This window comes from Lagenorhynchus albirostris, chromosome 3 (genome assembly GCF_949774975.1).
Source record: "Lagenorhynchus albirostris chromosome 3, mLagAlb1.1, whole genome shotgun sequence".
NCBI lineage: Eukaryota > Metazoa > Chordata > Mammalia > Artiodactyla > Delphinidae > Lagenorhynchus > Lagenorhynchus albirostris.
In genome coordinates, this window is record NC_083097.1 from 122,337,858 (window position 1) to 122,354,340 (window position 16,483).

Here is a 16,483-nt window from a genome sequence, read left to right on the forward strand (position 1 = left end):
AGAACTAAATATCCTTGTAACAAATATTGGAGGTTTAACTTAAGCTAAAATACTGAGTTAAAAATGATATACTAAAAAAAAAAATTAATAGGGAGACTGAATTAATTTACTGTTTTACTGATTAAATGAGATATGCTTTCATTAGATATATATAAAGCAATTCAAAGCCTCTCAGGTAAAATAAAACATCCTCAAAATTACACAATATGTAGTAAATTCCCTTAAAAAGCACCTTTTTAAAGCTGCTTAATGTATTATGTTATACTCCTTTTTTCTATGAATCAAGTGTATCTAACAGACATATGTAAGTTATAAAGCACACCTGCACTTCATAAGTGACCACCTGTAAACACACCATCCAACTTATGAACTCACTGAAGCTACCCGTGTGCTACTCCCCACCCTCCCACCAGACAGAACCATTATCTTGAAATTTACTTTTGTCATTCCTTTGTTTTTGAATAGTTTGCACATAAGTCTATGCATTTAAACAATACATCATTTAGTTTCACTCGTGAGCTTTTTTCATTCAGTGTTATATTTCTAAGTTTCTTCAGTTCATTTTCTTTCACTGAGCAAAAGCACTTTCTAATTCACTTTTGATTACTTTAAATTACCTTAGATTTGACCAAAGTTCTAGAATCAAACAGAAACTTCAAATTATAGTTTAAAGTATAACACCAGAGACTTTGTAGTAGAGCAAATTCTTTTCCTCTCTTAAAAAAAAAAAAATTCCATTAGAGTATAGCTTAGTAGCAAGGATAGACTTTGGAATCAGAAAGTCCTGATAAGAAGTCCAAGCCCTGTCAATTCCTAGCCATGCAATCTTAAGCTGGTTACTTAACCTCTCTGTGTCTCAGTATACTCATCAATAAAACAAAAATTAAAATATTGGTAACCTTAAAGCGTCACTAAGAACATTAAATGAGAATATGCATGTTAAAAAATGGCCTATTTCCTATTGCCTTGGCATACTGAACAATACCTGTTCAATATTAGCTATTATTGCTATTGTTGTCAGTGCATTTCCTCAACTCTAAGAAGCACATTTTTCTACAGCCCAACGTATCTGAAATTGTGACGCATCTTATAATTGATGCATATATTTACTGTGGTACTGTGTTGCAGCAGTTACTTTGTTTTTCCCCAATATCATATCATTATCTATGGTCTGTCTTCTAATAAACGATTCTTAACATCAAGGCAATACAGATTTATAAAATAAGATCTTTAAATACAGAAATCCTTCAAAATTTATAATCTGTGCCTTTGGAGATAATTATCACTATAATATGAATCTCTGTAACAGAATGACTTGCTATTATCAGTCAGCAAAGATAAAACTTCAAAACATTTTCCTTTGTCTAACTATGAAAAGTATTAGTTTTTAAAAAAACCTTTACGTAGGAAAAAATCCTTTAAGATTCCATAGGAAAGAGGATGCTAATTTGAAATAGAGAAAGTGGAAGTTACCTCCTTCAGCCTGTTTCAGACATTGTAAATACAATCTGCCTTATTCCTTCCACAGAGCAGTCTCTGCAGCCAATGGTTCTGGAAACACAAGGTGTAGAGTTTCACAAACTATTACTCACCTAGTCTGTTTCTCTAAATTAGATGCATTGACCTCAAACACTTTCTTGGCATCCCATTTTTGTTGGACTTCTTTCTCAATCTTCTTCAAGAAGTCCACTTTGGTTGTTCTTTTTCTTTCCTATTGGACACAAAAGAGATAGACTAATACACTCTATATTTCAGCAGACTTGCTTTAAAAAAAAGAAAAAAAAATTTGGGTTCACACAGAACTGAGCTGTTTATTGACAGATTAATTTTTCCATGGTTATCTTTAAATTTAAATGAGTAAGACTAAAAATTAGGGCTATCATGACCTGATAGGGTTATCCACTTCAGACGTCAAAGGGATGACTAAAGAATTACTTAAATACATAAAAAAGCTGTGAAATACTTGTTTTTAATTAGATACTACAATATAACACCGTTGTCACATGTTCCTATTTAGTTAAAATAGATGAATACTTAGAAAAGCATAGGATGGTGCAGTGCCTGCTTGCCCAGCTGCAATTATGCCCACCAAAGGAGGATGGTGAGGCCTAATGGGTAGAGGCTGAGAGAAGATTAGTCATCTGCGTGTTCTTTTTTTCAAGGAAGCTGATGAAGAATTTCTCTCCAAAATGGTTAACAGGCTATTAATATGAAATTAAAATGAAACAGAACGGCAAACATGCCTCCAGCATATTGGATCTACCTGGCAACATTCCCATCATCCCTTATGCCACCCTTGGATGAAAATAAAAGGAAAAAACATACATGATCACTCTAACTCTGAAAATGAAGAAGGATTAGAACTTCCCTCTCAGTATGTGACTCTGTGAAAAAGAATCAGCTACTAAAAGCACATGTGCTACAGCCGAGGTGGAACATGGGACTTATGTAACTGGCAACTGGGAAAGCTGGATACCAATGGACCATACACAACCTAATTCTGTTTTGAAAACTTAATATTAGTTTCTAGAATTTTATTTTCTTGTACAAAATTATCTGAACCGAAATTAGATTTTCTTCCCCTTCTTACAGGCTAACATTTCCAGATTTTGCAGCATTTTCAAATGAGAAAATACCCTGGTTCTACTTATACTGAATACCTTTACAACCTACAGGGCAAGTGACCTTGCCAAGTCATGTCATGTCTCCCTCTGTCCTTCCACCCAACCATTTAAAACATGCTTTCTACTCATATCACAGATATACTGGATTTTTAGACAGCTATTTTTAAAAATGGTTACACAAATTTGAAGTACTATGCAAACAGGACTTCTGTGCAATTAAAAAAAAACCCTAAACTTACCACTATTTCTTCAATAACTATCTTAAATATACCTTGTGTATTATGTAATAAAAATAAGAGTACTAAAATTGGGTAAGATTCAGTACAAATCTACCATAGAGTTGTCAACTCTGTTTTACTATTTTCAGTTTTATATTTCTTTTCTTTCTTTCTTTTTCTTTTTTTTTTTTTGGCCATGCTATAGGGCTTGTGGGATCTTAGTTCCCTGACCAGGGATTGAACTCCAGCCTTCGCCACTGAAATCGCAGAGTCCTAACCACTGGACCGCCAGGGAATTCCTTTAGTTTTCTTTATTTTAAATCAAAGGATTTGATTAGTAAATCAAGTTTACTATTCCTTTTTATTTTTTTAAGCAAGTTTAAGATAGAAGAGGACAAGCAACAGAAAGATGAAATGTCAGCTTACAAGGGGAGGTGCAATGATGGATTAAAAGAACACTGCCACAAAGGCAGAGAGGAAATAAGAAAGAATTCCACATTTGAAAAGTCATGGACATAAGTTTCTCTAGTACCAAAGGAAAATAAAAATGACAAGTAAATTTTTTATTTCTATAAATCCTGACCAGATCATAATTGCTGTGAGTAGAACTTATATCAAAACACAAATCTGGCCAAGTCAATTCCTCTTCAGAGGTTCTCTACTGCTCTCTGGATAAAGTCCATACTTTAAACCTGGCACTCAAGGCCCTTCTTATCTCATCTTTGCCAGGCCCCTCCCTCTTCCCTCTCACCACCACTCCAGGCCTATTAAGCCACCTGCACTTTCCCAAGTGTGCCAAGCTCCCTCTCTCCCCTCTGGGCCTTTGTTCGAGCTATTCTCCCCGCCCTCATACCCCACCAATCTCTTTGCCTGGCTACCTCATCCTTCAGGTCCCAGCTGATCACCTGCCTTGATTCCCCAAGAGTGTATCAGGTACCATTCTTAATATATTCCTACCTACCAGTATTACCTCTATGATAGCACTAATCACGCAGTATCAGTATCAGTCTATCTTCCCCATAGGACTATAAGTTTGTTCACAGTGGGGACTGTGCCTCATTTCTCATTATATCCTCAATGTCTAAGCTTGTAGCAGCTCTCAAATATGTGTTGAACATTTAAAGATTTAAAAAGAGAAATGAGTAACACTGCCAGCTTTTGCATACCACGGCCATAACAAAATAACCTAAGACTAAGAACTGGGTTGCATATTTGAGTCAAGTTGCTAAGCAATTTGGACTCCTTCCCAAGAATTTCCATAAAACTAAATGTGGCTGCATAAGGAATTTCCTTCTCCAAGAAAGAATAAGGCCCTCCATCTATTCACTCTTTTCCATTCCTGCTACCAACCAACTTCACTTAGACCCTCAGCTCCTTGGCCCCCTCTTACTGCAAAATCCTCTTTTTAACAAGTAACCTGTAAGTTATAAGTAAGTCTCTCTATTCCTATACATGCTGACCCCTGTTTTCAATTTTAACATGCAAGAACTACCATTTGAAAAAAAGCTATGGCAGAGACGACAGTTTGCCTATGCGATATCCATTCCCTCCCTTTCTTACTCAGCAACAGACGCCCAACCTTACTTAGGGTAGTGCAGCAAAGGCAGTTAAGCATACTCTTCCATGGTTCCAGGAGAATTCACAGATTGGAGCTATGTGACTAGGTTCTGACAAAGGAGTTTTGAGCAGAAGAAAGTAAGTCACTTCCACCTGGCCCTTAAAACAGCCTATACAACTCCTAATAGCCAACTTAATCTGTAGGTGGAACAGGCACACTGCCTAGGGCCCACAATACTTCTAGGGGCTCAACAAAATATTTTAATATCTTTTAGAATCAGAAGAAAAAATTAAACTTTTGGATAGAAGAAAAATCTTTAATAGATAATATTAATATATCTGTCTTTATACAACACAGTTGTCAAAGATAATTTCTAATATTTTTTTTTTACAGAGGAAGCAGCCCACAAAGGCAAAATTATCTAAGGCCTCATGAAGCCTTGTTGTACCTCCTATCCTAGGGTCATGCGTCATATGAAATCCCACTGTATCATTAGTAAATTCCTCTTTCCTTTAACCAACTTGAGTTGGCTTCCACTGCATGCAACCAAATAATCTCTCATATTTACCCAACTGGGTTGTAAACTCCTGGAAGACAGCAACTTTTAGAACATTTATAGTCACCTCAGCACCACATCCAATGCTAATAGACACAGAAGTTACATGACAAATATTTTTTGCTTAAAAATGACATCAACTACCCATGAAAGCAACAGTCTTCACAAGTTACTTAGAACTATGTGTTTCTTTTCACTGTACTGAGCGTGCTAAATGCACAAAAGCTCTTCTTTGAGGTCTCTGCTTCTCAGAAAAACTTGTTCCTCAAAACTCAAAGGTCAATTGTAATGAAATCTGATATTGACCCCAGCATCAACTTGTTGTATAACTTTGAGCAAGTCACTTGATCAATCTGAGTCTCAATTTCTTCATTGGTTGCTCAACTAATCAATTGGTTTGCTGTTTTGTCTCATTTTGTTTCATTTTGTTTTGTTTTGGGCCGCACTGCTTGGTTTGCGCAATATTAGTTCCCTGACCAGGGATCGAACCCATGCCCTCAGCAGTGAAAGCACAGAGTCCTAACCACTGGACGGCCAGGAAATTCCCAACAATTGATCATTTTAACTAGTTAAAAGGTTATTTAACAAGAGCAAAGTTCCTAAACTTTGGCCCTACTGACATTTGGGGCCAAATAATTCTTTGTTTTCAGGGGCTGTCATGGGCACCGCAAGATGTTTAGGAACATCCCTGGCTTCTACCCACTAGCTGCCAGTAGCATACCCCCAGTTGTGATAATCCAGAGTCTCCAGACCACATGTTCCCTGGGGGACAAAATCACCCCCAGTAACGAACCACTGAACTAGATAATAAACTTTTCCATATATTCATAGTATTCTGCAGTTCTTAAAACTTTTATGCACATTAACTTATTTGATCTTAACAACAACCCTAAGAGGTGGGCAACAATCGCCCTAAGAAGTGGGCAGACCAGCGATTACCATTTCAAAGATGATGAATCTAGGGCTTCCCTGGTGGCGCAGTGGTTGAGAGTCCGCCTGCCGATGCAGGGGACACGAGTTCGTGCCCCGGTCCGGGAAGATCCCACATGCCGCGGAGCAGCTAGGCCCGTGAGCCATGGCCGCTAAGCCTGCACGTCCGGAGCCTGTGCTCCGCAACGGGAGAGGCCACAACAGTGAGAGGCCCGCGTACCGCAAAACAAAACAAAACAAAACAAAACAAAGATGATGAATCTGAAGCTCAGAGATCATTATGCCAGCAAATGGTCAGGCTGGACAAAAACCCTCATCTTCTGACTTTTATTTCTGCTTTCTCTTAGTACTCTGGCCATATCCTAGCACCACTGGCTGTAGAACTTGGACAAGATCCTTAACCTCTTTAAGCCTCCATTTCTCTATCTATAAAATGAGAATAATAATTATATCTACCTTGTACTATTATTATGAGGATTAAGAGATAATACGCATGAAGGACTTAGCATAGTGCCGGCCCCATGGTAAATGATCAATAATGCTAACCATTATCACAGAGAGACAACTAGACATCACGTGTTTTTTATCAGATGTCAAAATGGCATTGTGGTTATGTTTTAAGAGAATATCTCATTATATTTTAAAAACTTACTGAAATATGTATGGATGAAATGATACAGTGCCTTCAGTTTGTTTAAAATGAATCCTGACAGGTGGAGGAGGAGGTTCTGGGGAAGGTACGACTGAAACGAGATTGGCCCTGAACTGCCAATTATTGAAGTTGGGTGATGGGCACATGGAAGTACATAACACTATTATTTCTACTTTGTTCACTATTTAAATTTTCCAAATGAAAAATTTTAAAACAAAAAATTTAAAGTTGACTATTATCTTTATTACAACAAATCCCCAGGTCTAAGTCTGACATGTAACTAAAAGGTATTAAAACTGTCAAAACCGGGCTTCCCTGGTGGCGCAGTGGTTGAGAGTCCACTTGCCGATGCAGAGGACACGGGTTCGTGCCGCGGTCCGGGAAGATCCCACATGCCGTGGAGCGGCTGGGCCCGTGAGCCATAGCCACTGAGCCTGCGCGTCCGGAGCCTGTGCTCCTTAACGGGAAGAGGCCACAGCAGTGAGAGGTCCGCGTACCACCAAAAAAAAAAAAAAAAAAAAAAAAAAAAAGTTAAAAAAAAAACCTCTATAAAATAAATATTCCTATGATATGAAGGAAATTACATTGCTTGCTCTTTACAAATACAATTATAATATAAAAACTAATTTTATATCCATGTTACTCCATGTTTATTATCTTATACTCTTTACTATTGGTAAGGTTTCTTCCAGAGTTAGAAAACTTTCATTACAGGAAGGTGCTTGCAAAAGAAATTTCCCCATAGTTTACAATTGCAAATAGTACAATAATTAAGAGAATGAGCTCCAGAATGGGACCAAATGAATTAAAATTCTACTTCTTAGTAGATCTGATCTCACCCCCTCTATTCTATACTGGAACATCACTTTTCTCTATCAGTTTTCCCTTTCTACAGGACAATTTCCGTAAGCATACAACCACTATATAATTTCTCCTGTCCTTAAAAAAACAAACCAAAAACAAACAAACAAAAAAAACCTCTTTTAACCTTCATCTATTACCCCATTCCTATGCTCTCCTTTATAGAATTCTTCAGAAGAGTTGTTCATACTCATTATCTCCAGTCTCTCTCTTCCCATTCATTCTTGAACACACTCTTCAATCAGGACCTACGAGGCTTTATATGACCTACATCCACCCACCAATCAACCACCACCACCACTACCCCCCAACACACACACACACACACACACACACACGTCATCATCATCATCATCATCATCATCACCTCCCCCTGAATGACAGTCCTTTGCACATACAAACCCTCCTTGTTTTTCACTCCACTCACACTGTTGGCTCTGCCCGGAAATCTTTTCGTCCGTATAGCTGCATGGCTTGCTCCCTTACCTTCTGCCACAATGCCACCTCAGCAAAGCCTTTCTTGATCTACTCCTTCCTGATCTGTTTTTTTTGTTTATAGCACCTACCGGCACCTGACATATTTTACCACATACTTTAGAATGTAACGCACACACACGTAAACACCATGAATGCAGAAATGTTTGTCTACTTTACAAAGAGGCGCTCAAAAAATATTTGTTGAAAGGAGAAATCAATGTCACATACTCCTCTTTCTCCAAATCAGTTTTTAGAAACTTTGGTGAAATAACACACGTGACATGAAGTAGTCCACAAAGTTAAAGATATCAGGGCCTCGCTCATCAGCTAGCAAGAAAAGGCACATCCTCACAACAGCCAAGCCTTAAACGTGGGAGGCAAGGGCTCCCCATTCTTTAGAAAAGGATTTCTTCCCTTCAGGACAGTGGCTACCACATGGGGCCCCTAGACTCTGCCGAAAGCAGGTAACCAGCCGGGTTCCAAGGCCTGGCCTAGCGGACCCTCTTCCCGCCAAAACTCACCGCCATGGCGCCGCCCGTCCGACTGTGCAAACCCACGACGGTGACTTCGGTGATCCCCCTCAAAGGAGTGGTTACAACCTTTCCCCTCCCTCTCTGCGAAGCCAGGCCTACCACGACACTAAAGCACACACTTCGCACCTGATGAGGCAATCACGGGCTCACTAATTAAGTACCTCCGGGGGCATCTCATAGCCTGCTGGGAATCGTAGTTCCCAGACCCCTAAACCCCACGTCCTACAGGCATCTATTGACTACATTTCCCAGAGGAAAACAGGTTACGGAAGTGTACCCGATAAGCCACTCAGAGGGGACCCGGTAGTGACGTCATGAGCATGTTGAACTACAAAGCCCATGATGCAGTTCGGTGTCGCAGACTGCCGGGAGTGCTCCCTGACTAACGTGGGGATAGCTGGCGTTCAACCTTTTCACCGTATGGAGCTGGTTTGGGTGTCTTGTCAGGATGCCAGAATGCAAGGTGTATTCGTCCTCAGTGACTGAGGTGCTAATTATGCGTTGCCGTTGTGCACAGATATTTATCACTGTCGGTGGCATTCAGAAGTCCAGAATTTAGACATTTTGTAGCCATTTATTAACAATCTCCATTTTATTAAAGGAGAGGCTGGAAGCCTTCCACCTGGTCCCAGTGCCAAGCTCAGACTGTTTCATCCGTGTCACCAACCAAGACTGAACTGTCTGAAGTACTAGTCACTAGCCACATTGTGGCTATTTAAATTAATTAAAATTAAGTAAAGTTTAAATTTTATTTCTTCAATCGCACTAGCCACTTTTCATGTGCTGGAAAGTCCACGTGCCTAGTTGTTACTATATCTCTGGACAGTGCGGATATAGAACATTTCCATCATCAAACAAAGATGTATTGAAAAGTGCTGATCCAAGACTTTCACTTTCTGGTGGTCAGATTAGTTACTCTCACATGCATTCCTTTATTAATTCAATAAATAATCATTAAGGATCTACAAAGCACTTGGAGGGGTGCAGGTGTGCCCAGCCCAGAAGTGTGTCTTCCTAATGGAATAGTGGGAAAAAAAATTTTAATAAAAATTTTAACAAAAATAAATTTTGAATTATATATGTGTAATATATATTGTATTTACATTTTTCAACAATTAGTTTTGAAATGTAAATTTAATGATGGCCTAACACAACGCCTGTCACGCGGTATGGGCTCAATAAAAATTTGTTGAATGAAAGGAAGTTAAGAATGAACCTTAGGTTATAGAGAACCTACCAGTGGCTCTCCTGCCTCCAGGCTCTTACACGTACAAATACTCCACATCATTTTCCACACTCTCTACCTATAGCTACTAACCATTTAGACATCACTTCCTGACAGCCCAAGTCTGGGTTGAATGTCTGTTCCTAAATATTCTCTGAAGCACCCCCTTCCTGCCCTCCCTTGGGAAATTTATCTCACTGAATTTTAATTGCCTGTTGATTTATCACTAGAGTTAAGCTCTATGATAGCAGAGGCTGCCTAGCACAGTGTCCGGCACATAGTAGGTGCCTTATAAGTATTTATTGAATGAATGAGAGAATCCTCATCATCCACAGTTCTTATAACTAGGGTTAGGCTTTCCTGTTCCAATTCTACCCTAACCAGTACTATTTGTCATCTTTGACTCATCAGCTTGCAATCCACGTTGGTTATTGAAATTATTCATACAACCAATATCTATTAAATACCTCCTATGAACATGACATAGACGTAAGGTATAGTAGGGAACAAGACAGACACTGCCCCTGCCCTCATGGAACTTACAGTCTAAAGTGCATGAGCCATTAAAGAAGAAAATAAACAAGTGATTGTGTGATGACAAATTATGAAAATTATGAAAAACCTATCTCCATGCCTCCAACTGCATTCTTTTTAATTTTCCTATTTAAGTGACAAATATATTTTTCAAGGGTCACTTGGTTTTCATTCATTCGACAAAAATTTAATTCACTTATACTATATACAAGGCACTATCCTAGATGCTGGAAATACAACTCTTGAACAAGACAAGTGCAGTCACCTCCTTCTAGTGGAAGAGGCAAACACTGAAGCTATGGGAGCGATGGGAGGCCATGGAAGGGTTTTAAGTAAGGAAGGGACATGGTCCCATTTGTGTTTCATAGAGATCTTTCTGAAGAAGGGTTGAAAGGGAGCAAAACTGGAAGCAGAAGGCTGTTGCAGTTGTCCAGGTGAGAGGTGACAGTAGTTTAGACTTTAGTGGTGACAGTAAAGGTAGAGAAAGGTAAACAGAGTCAAGAGGTATTTAGAAAATGAAAGTTATTACAGCTCAGTAATATGGCTTTTTAATTGGGAATCATTGATTCTTTGCTATGCCATGTGGATTACCCCCTCTAGATAAATGAAATTAGAAAGGTAGCATAGTGGATATTAGCTCAGGCTCTGAATCAGACCAAGTTCATCATTTACTACCTGAGTGACCTCAGGCAGTTCAATTAACCACTGTAAAATAAAGGTAATAATAGTAAGTACCTCATAGAGGATTAAAGAAATAATATGTATTTAGGTATAAACCCTGTATATATATGCCCAGCATATAGTAAGCACTTTAAAATGTCAGATATTTTTATTACTATTTTAGGAAAATTGATCTATAAACACTAATCTGAATCTCATTAAAATAGAAAAAGCTTACCTGCACCGCATAATAATCTCTTTCCTAGCCTAACTGAGCTAGTTATCACCATATAATTGTGTGGTATGCCTTCACCAACTATCAGACCATATTGTGCTCATTCTTTAAAATGCCACAACAGAACTCACTTCTGCCTTATTTTATTTTGTTTTTCTTCCAAACCCACCCCACCGGTCACTCTACTCAATTCAATTGAATCAGCATTTCTAAATTCAGATGCATAAAGCTATAACTAGCTTTGGCTTGTCTCTGAGTCTCTTTATATTTGTTTTTCATGCATATTTACCTAGCCTCCCAACCTTTATATGACACAGTTCAAGGAAGGAATCGGGGGCATTTATTTTCATACTTGTTCCACAACCATGGCACTAAATAAATATAGTTGTCACTTCCCTATCCTATTAGACACCTTTTGTTTTTAAATGGGTTTTTTTTCCTACATTAGTGTTCTACCTTAACTTTTATGTTTCCTGAATGGTGAACAGTTTTTTTTTTTTTAATGACCTAGGCAATGAATATAAAGAGAAGGAGATCCTTCTAGGCTTTATGGACTTTAGCTGATCCCGGGGTTGCTCTATGTGCAGCCTCCGACAGTTACTGGGCAGCAGAGGAAGCGTGTGTGCAATGGCTGTGCTCACTGGCCTTGGAGTCAGTTGCCGGGGTCTGACTTGAAGCTCTGTCCTGTGCTAGCTCTGCTCCTTCAACCTTGGGACTCTGGGTCCTCACATATAAAATGTGTGTGATGATAGTACCTACTTCCTAGGCCTGCTGTGAAAATACAATGAGCTATACCAAGGAAGGTGATTAGCCCAATGTGTGGTTCATGGGCTAAGCACTCAAGAAAGATTAATCTAAAGAGAAAGAAAGAGAAGTGGTGAATACTGGAAGCCAGTTTGATCAGTGCTGTGGTCTGGTCTGAATGTTTGTGTCCTCACAAAATTCATATGTTGAAATCCTAATGCCCAAGGTGTTGGCATTAAGATTTGCGAGGAGCTTAGGTCAGGAGGATGAAGCCCTTTTGAAAGGGTTTAATGTTCTTATATAGGAGAACCCATAAGCTCCCCAACCCCTTGCATTTTGTGAGGATACAAAGAGGAGTGTTCGACCTGGAATGGGCCCCTCACCCGGCCATGCTTGGCACCCTGATCCTCAGACTTTTAGCCTCCAGAACTATGAGAAATAAATTTCTGCTGTTTATAAGCCACCCAATCTGTGGTATTTTGTTATAGCAGCCCGAACAGACTAAGACAGTCATTTAATTAATGGGAATTCTAAATCTGACTGACATGAACTAGGAACAAGTAGCCATATTAGAGAGACTTTTATATTTAGACAAATGTAACCAAATTAGAGAAGTTGCACTTCTCAAGTACCAAATTTTTGAGAAACCCCTGTTGCCTAGATTTCTCCTAAAGTGGTGATACTTGTAATTCTTGGGAATTAGAAATCACTCACTCATACCATGCCACTCCAGACTCAGGATCCACATGCTTCAGCCTGCTCTTGTCAACGTTGCACAGAGCATTGCCAGCCGTGTCATAGGGTCATATGGGAAATGTGACACTTGAGTTCCTAGATAATCTACATATCTAAATTGTTACCAGCATTTCCATCACCATTGTGAAGTAGTCCAGGGGCTTCTTAAGAAACACAAGGAGGGAAGGAGAGGATGGACAGACGGATGGAAAAGAAGAAAAGGAGGAGAAAAAAAGAAATAGGTAAAGACAACCAATCACATATCATTGAGTTTCCAATTTCAGTAGCTATATTTTTAAAATTTCTTCTGTGCATTTACGACACTTAGGATTCCTATTTTTACAATAACAATGAAATCAGGCCGGTCTAAACTATGTCTTTTCCCATTGTCTTTTCCTACTAAGAGATTTTACCTTCCACATCATCAAATTTCATTTCTCTGCTAGATCATACCAATCTACATTCATACATATCTTCTAACCTAATGCAAGCAAGCAGACAAACAAGCAAAAAAAACCAGAATGAAATGCAAACACATCCTCCCTATCCCACCACACCTTTTGGTACCTTCATTGTTCTACTCCCCTTTACAGTAAAATTCTTCAAGAGGAGTGTCATACTATCTCTGATTCCTCTCTTCTCTTTCTCTCCTGAACTCTGACCAATCATGTGTTCACCTCCTCCATTTCATGGAATTGTCCAGGTCATCAATGACCTTCATGATGCCAAATCCAATGGTCAATTCCATGTCATCATCTTACTTGATGCAAGAACCACATTTGACACAGTTGAAAACTCCATCTTTCCTGAGGCACATTTCTTCTTTCTCTGTTCTCCTCCTGCCTCATTGGCCAAGTCTTCTCAGTTTACTCTACTGGATATTACTCCCCTTCCTTCTAAATAGGAGAATGCCCTAATGACCTTTCTATCTAGGTATACTCACTTCCTAGGTGATCTTATTTAGGCCCATGGTTTCAACACACTCTACATGCCGATGAATCCCCAGTTTTTAACACAAGGCCCAATCTCTCTCATGAGCTCCAGACTCTCAGATCCACCTGTCTACTTGGCATTCTACTTGGAGTTTTATATTAATTATCTATCATGCCTAAGAAATTACCCAGAACTTAGTGGCTTAAAACAATAATAGCCATTAATTATCACTCACAATTTCTGTGGGTCAGGAGTTTGGAAGCAGCTTGTCTGGGTAGTCCCGGCTTGGGGCTTTCATGAAATTGCAGTGAAATGCTGGCCCGGGCTGCAGTCATCTGAAGGTTTTACTCCGGCTGGAAGATCTGCTTCAAACATGGCTCACTCACAAGGCTAGAAAGTTAGTCCTGGCTGTTGGTAAGATGCCTCACTTCCTCTCAATGTGGGACTCTGCGAAGGGTTGACTGAGTGCCTTTGGACATGATGACTGGCTTTCCCCAGAACAAGAGGTCCAAAATAGGAGCTACAATGCTTTTTATCCGAGTCTTGGAAGTCAATGACTGTCATTTCTAGTGTATTCTGTTGATCATACAGACAAGCCCTGATCCAATGTGGGAGCAAAGTATACCTGGGTGTGAAAACTACAAGGTAAGGATCATTGGGGGGCATCTTGGAGGCCGGCTACCACTGTGTCCAATGTCTAAGACAATGTCTAATGTCTAATTCATGTCCCAAACTGAATTCGTGATCTACCAGCCATTCTCTAAATCTGCTCCTCCCTCATTTTCCCCATCTCAGGCCAAACACCTTGGTGTCATTCTTGATTCCTTTTTGTGTTTCATACCAACAATTAATCTGTCAGCAAGACTCATTGACTCTACTTTGAAAATATATCCAGAATCCAACTTCTTCTTACTATCTCTTTCAGTGCTGGTCTAGTCTAAACTACCATCATTTCTCGCTTGGATTATTGCTTCCTAACTGGATTCCCTACCTCCACTTTTGTCCCCTCCAGTCTGATAACCATGAGGCAGCCATAGTTATCATGTTTAAAAATAAAAAACTAAATCAGACAATTTTATTCCTCTGCTTAAAACCTTCAGTGTCTTCCAGTTTCACTCAGAATAAAAATTCAAAGTCCTTATCATGGCCAAGAAAGTACCCCATGATCTGGCTTCTTACTACTTCTCTAACCTCTTCTACCATCACTTTCCTCCTGGCTCACTCTGCTCCAGCCCTATTGCTTTCCTCCTTTCCTCAAACTTGCCAAATTAGTTCCTGCCTCAGCGTCTTTGCACATCCCTGAAAAGCTCTTCTTCCTGATATCCACATGACTAACACCCTCCAGACCACTGCTCAGTCCTTCCCCATCACTCTCTCTCCCATCACATTGCCTTATTTTTCTAGAATGTATCCCCCCCAACATATGATATAGTTCTTTATTTGTCATCACTCTCCTCCTGCTAAAATAGATCTCCAAGAGAATGCCTATTTTATTCGCTGCTGTATCCCCAGGGCCTATAAGAGCGCTTTGCCTATGATAGGGTTGCAATCAATATTTCTTGAAAGAAAGAAAGGCTGAATGCAGGAATTGAAAGAGGTTAATCCATGCAGAATTCATTGGCCAGAGTGCCTGGCACACAAGGAGTATGAGTTATTATTATTTGATGTGTCCCAATCCCAAGGGGCTTATTCAATCCAAGGAAGAGAGGGCAGTTGTCTTCTAATATCAGAGGAATAACCAGAGGGAACTGGTGTCTTGTCGGTCTACTGTTGCTATTTCCTGCTTAAAAAAAAAAAGTCCCTACTGCAGTGGAGCTTTGCACATTCCTCCTGTTTGCTTTTCTAATCTGTAAGGATGGCAGACTGAGGTCCCTATGAAGATCTTTGAGAATGGGGCATGGACTGTTTCTGGTACACACACATCCAGAGATGCCACTTTCAACCTTTTCTCCCTGTTGACACTGCTCTCTATGTGCTAAGCAACTTTCTTTTAAATTGAGATAATTGTAGAATCATAAGCAGTTGTAAGAAATAATGCAGACAGAACTTTTGCACACTTTTCTTAATTTCCCCCAATGGCAACATTTGCAAAATTCTTGTTTTATGATTTCGCAAATCATAATCAGAATATTGACATTGACATGTCAGACATGACAATCAGAATATTGACGTGTCCATATAAATGGAACCATACAATATGTAACCTTTGGGGATTGGCTTTTTTCCTCACTCAGCAAATTCATCCAAATTGTTGCATGTATCAATAGTTCCTTCCTTGTTGGAGGGAAGCATGGAATCGCATTCCATGGTATGCTGTGTCACACAGTTTAACCATTCACCTGTTTAAGGTCATCTGAGCTGATTCTTCTTTGGGGCTATTATGAATAAAGCTGCTCTAAACATTTGTGTACAGGTTTTTGTGTGTGAACATATGCTTCCATTTCTCTGGGATAAATGCCCAGGAGTGTAATTGTTGGGTCATATGGTAGTTGCATGTTTAGTTTTTAGAGAAAATACCGAAGTGTTTTTCAGAGTAGCTACCATTTTACGTTACACCAGTGAAGTGTGAGTGATCCAGTTTCTCTGCCTCCTTATCAGCATTCAGCACTGTCAGGTTTTTTTGGGTTTTTTTCTTATGTTAGCCATTTTTTTTTTTTTTTTTTTTTTTGGCTGTGTTGGGTCTTTGTTGCTGCACGCAGGCTTTCTCTAGTTGTGGCGAGCAGGGGCTACTCTTTGTTGCGGTGAGCGGGCTTCTCATTGCAGTGGCTTCTCTTGTTGCGGAACACGGGCTCTAGGCGCGCGGGCTTCAGTAGTTGTGGCATGTGGGCTCAGTAGTTGCGGTGCACAGGTTCCAGGGCATGCAGGCTCAGTGTGGCTCACGGGCTCTAGAGCACAGGCTCAGTAGTTGTGGCACACGGGCTTAGTTGCTCCGTGGCATGTGGGATCTTCCTGGTCCAGGGCTCGAACCTGTGTACCCTGCCTTAGCAGGTGGATTCTTAACCACTGCA

General features: G+C 39.8%; 1 protein-coding gene across 1 annotated transcript in view; it reads right to left on the reverse strand.

Annotated features, from left to right (window-relative positions):
• Nucleotides 1-8,523, reverse strand: part of LARS1 (leucyl-tRNA synthetase 1) — a 68,229-nt gene extending 59,706 nt beyond the window's left edge. Inside the window, exons 1-2 of the mRNA XM_060143902.1 lie at nt 8,398-8,523; nt 1,593-1,711 (exon numbers count right to left, since the gene is read on the reverse strand). Coding sequence (XP_059999885.1) covers nt 1,593-1,711; nt 8,398-8,403 — 125 coding nt within the window. The 5' untranslated portion in view covers nt 8,404-8,523. The remainder of the gene's footprint in view (nt 1-1,592; nt 1,712-8,397) is intronic.
• Between the last annotated feature and the right edge of the window lie 7,960 nt (nt 8,524-16,483).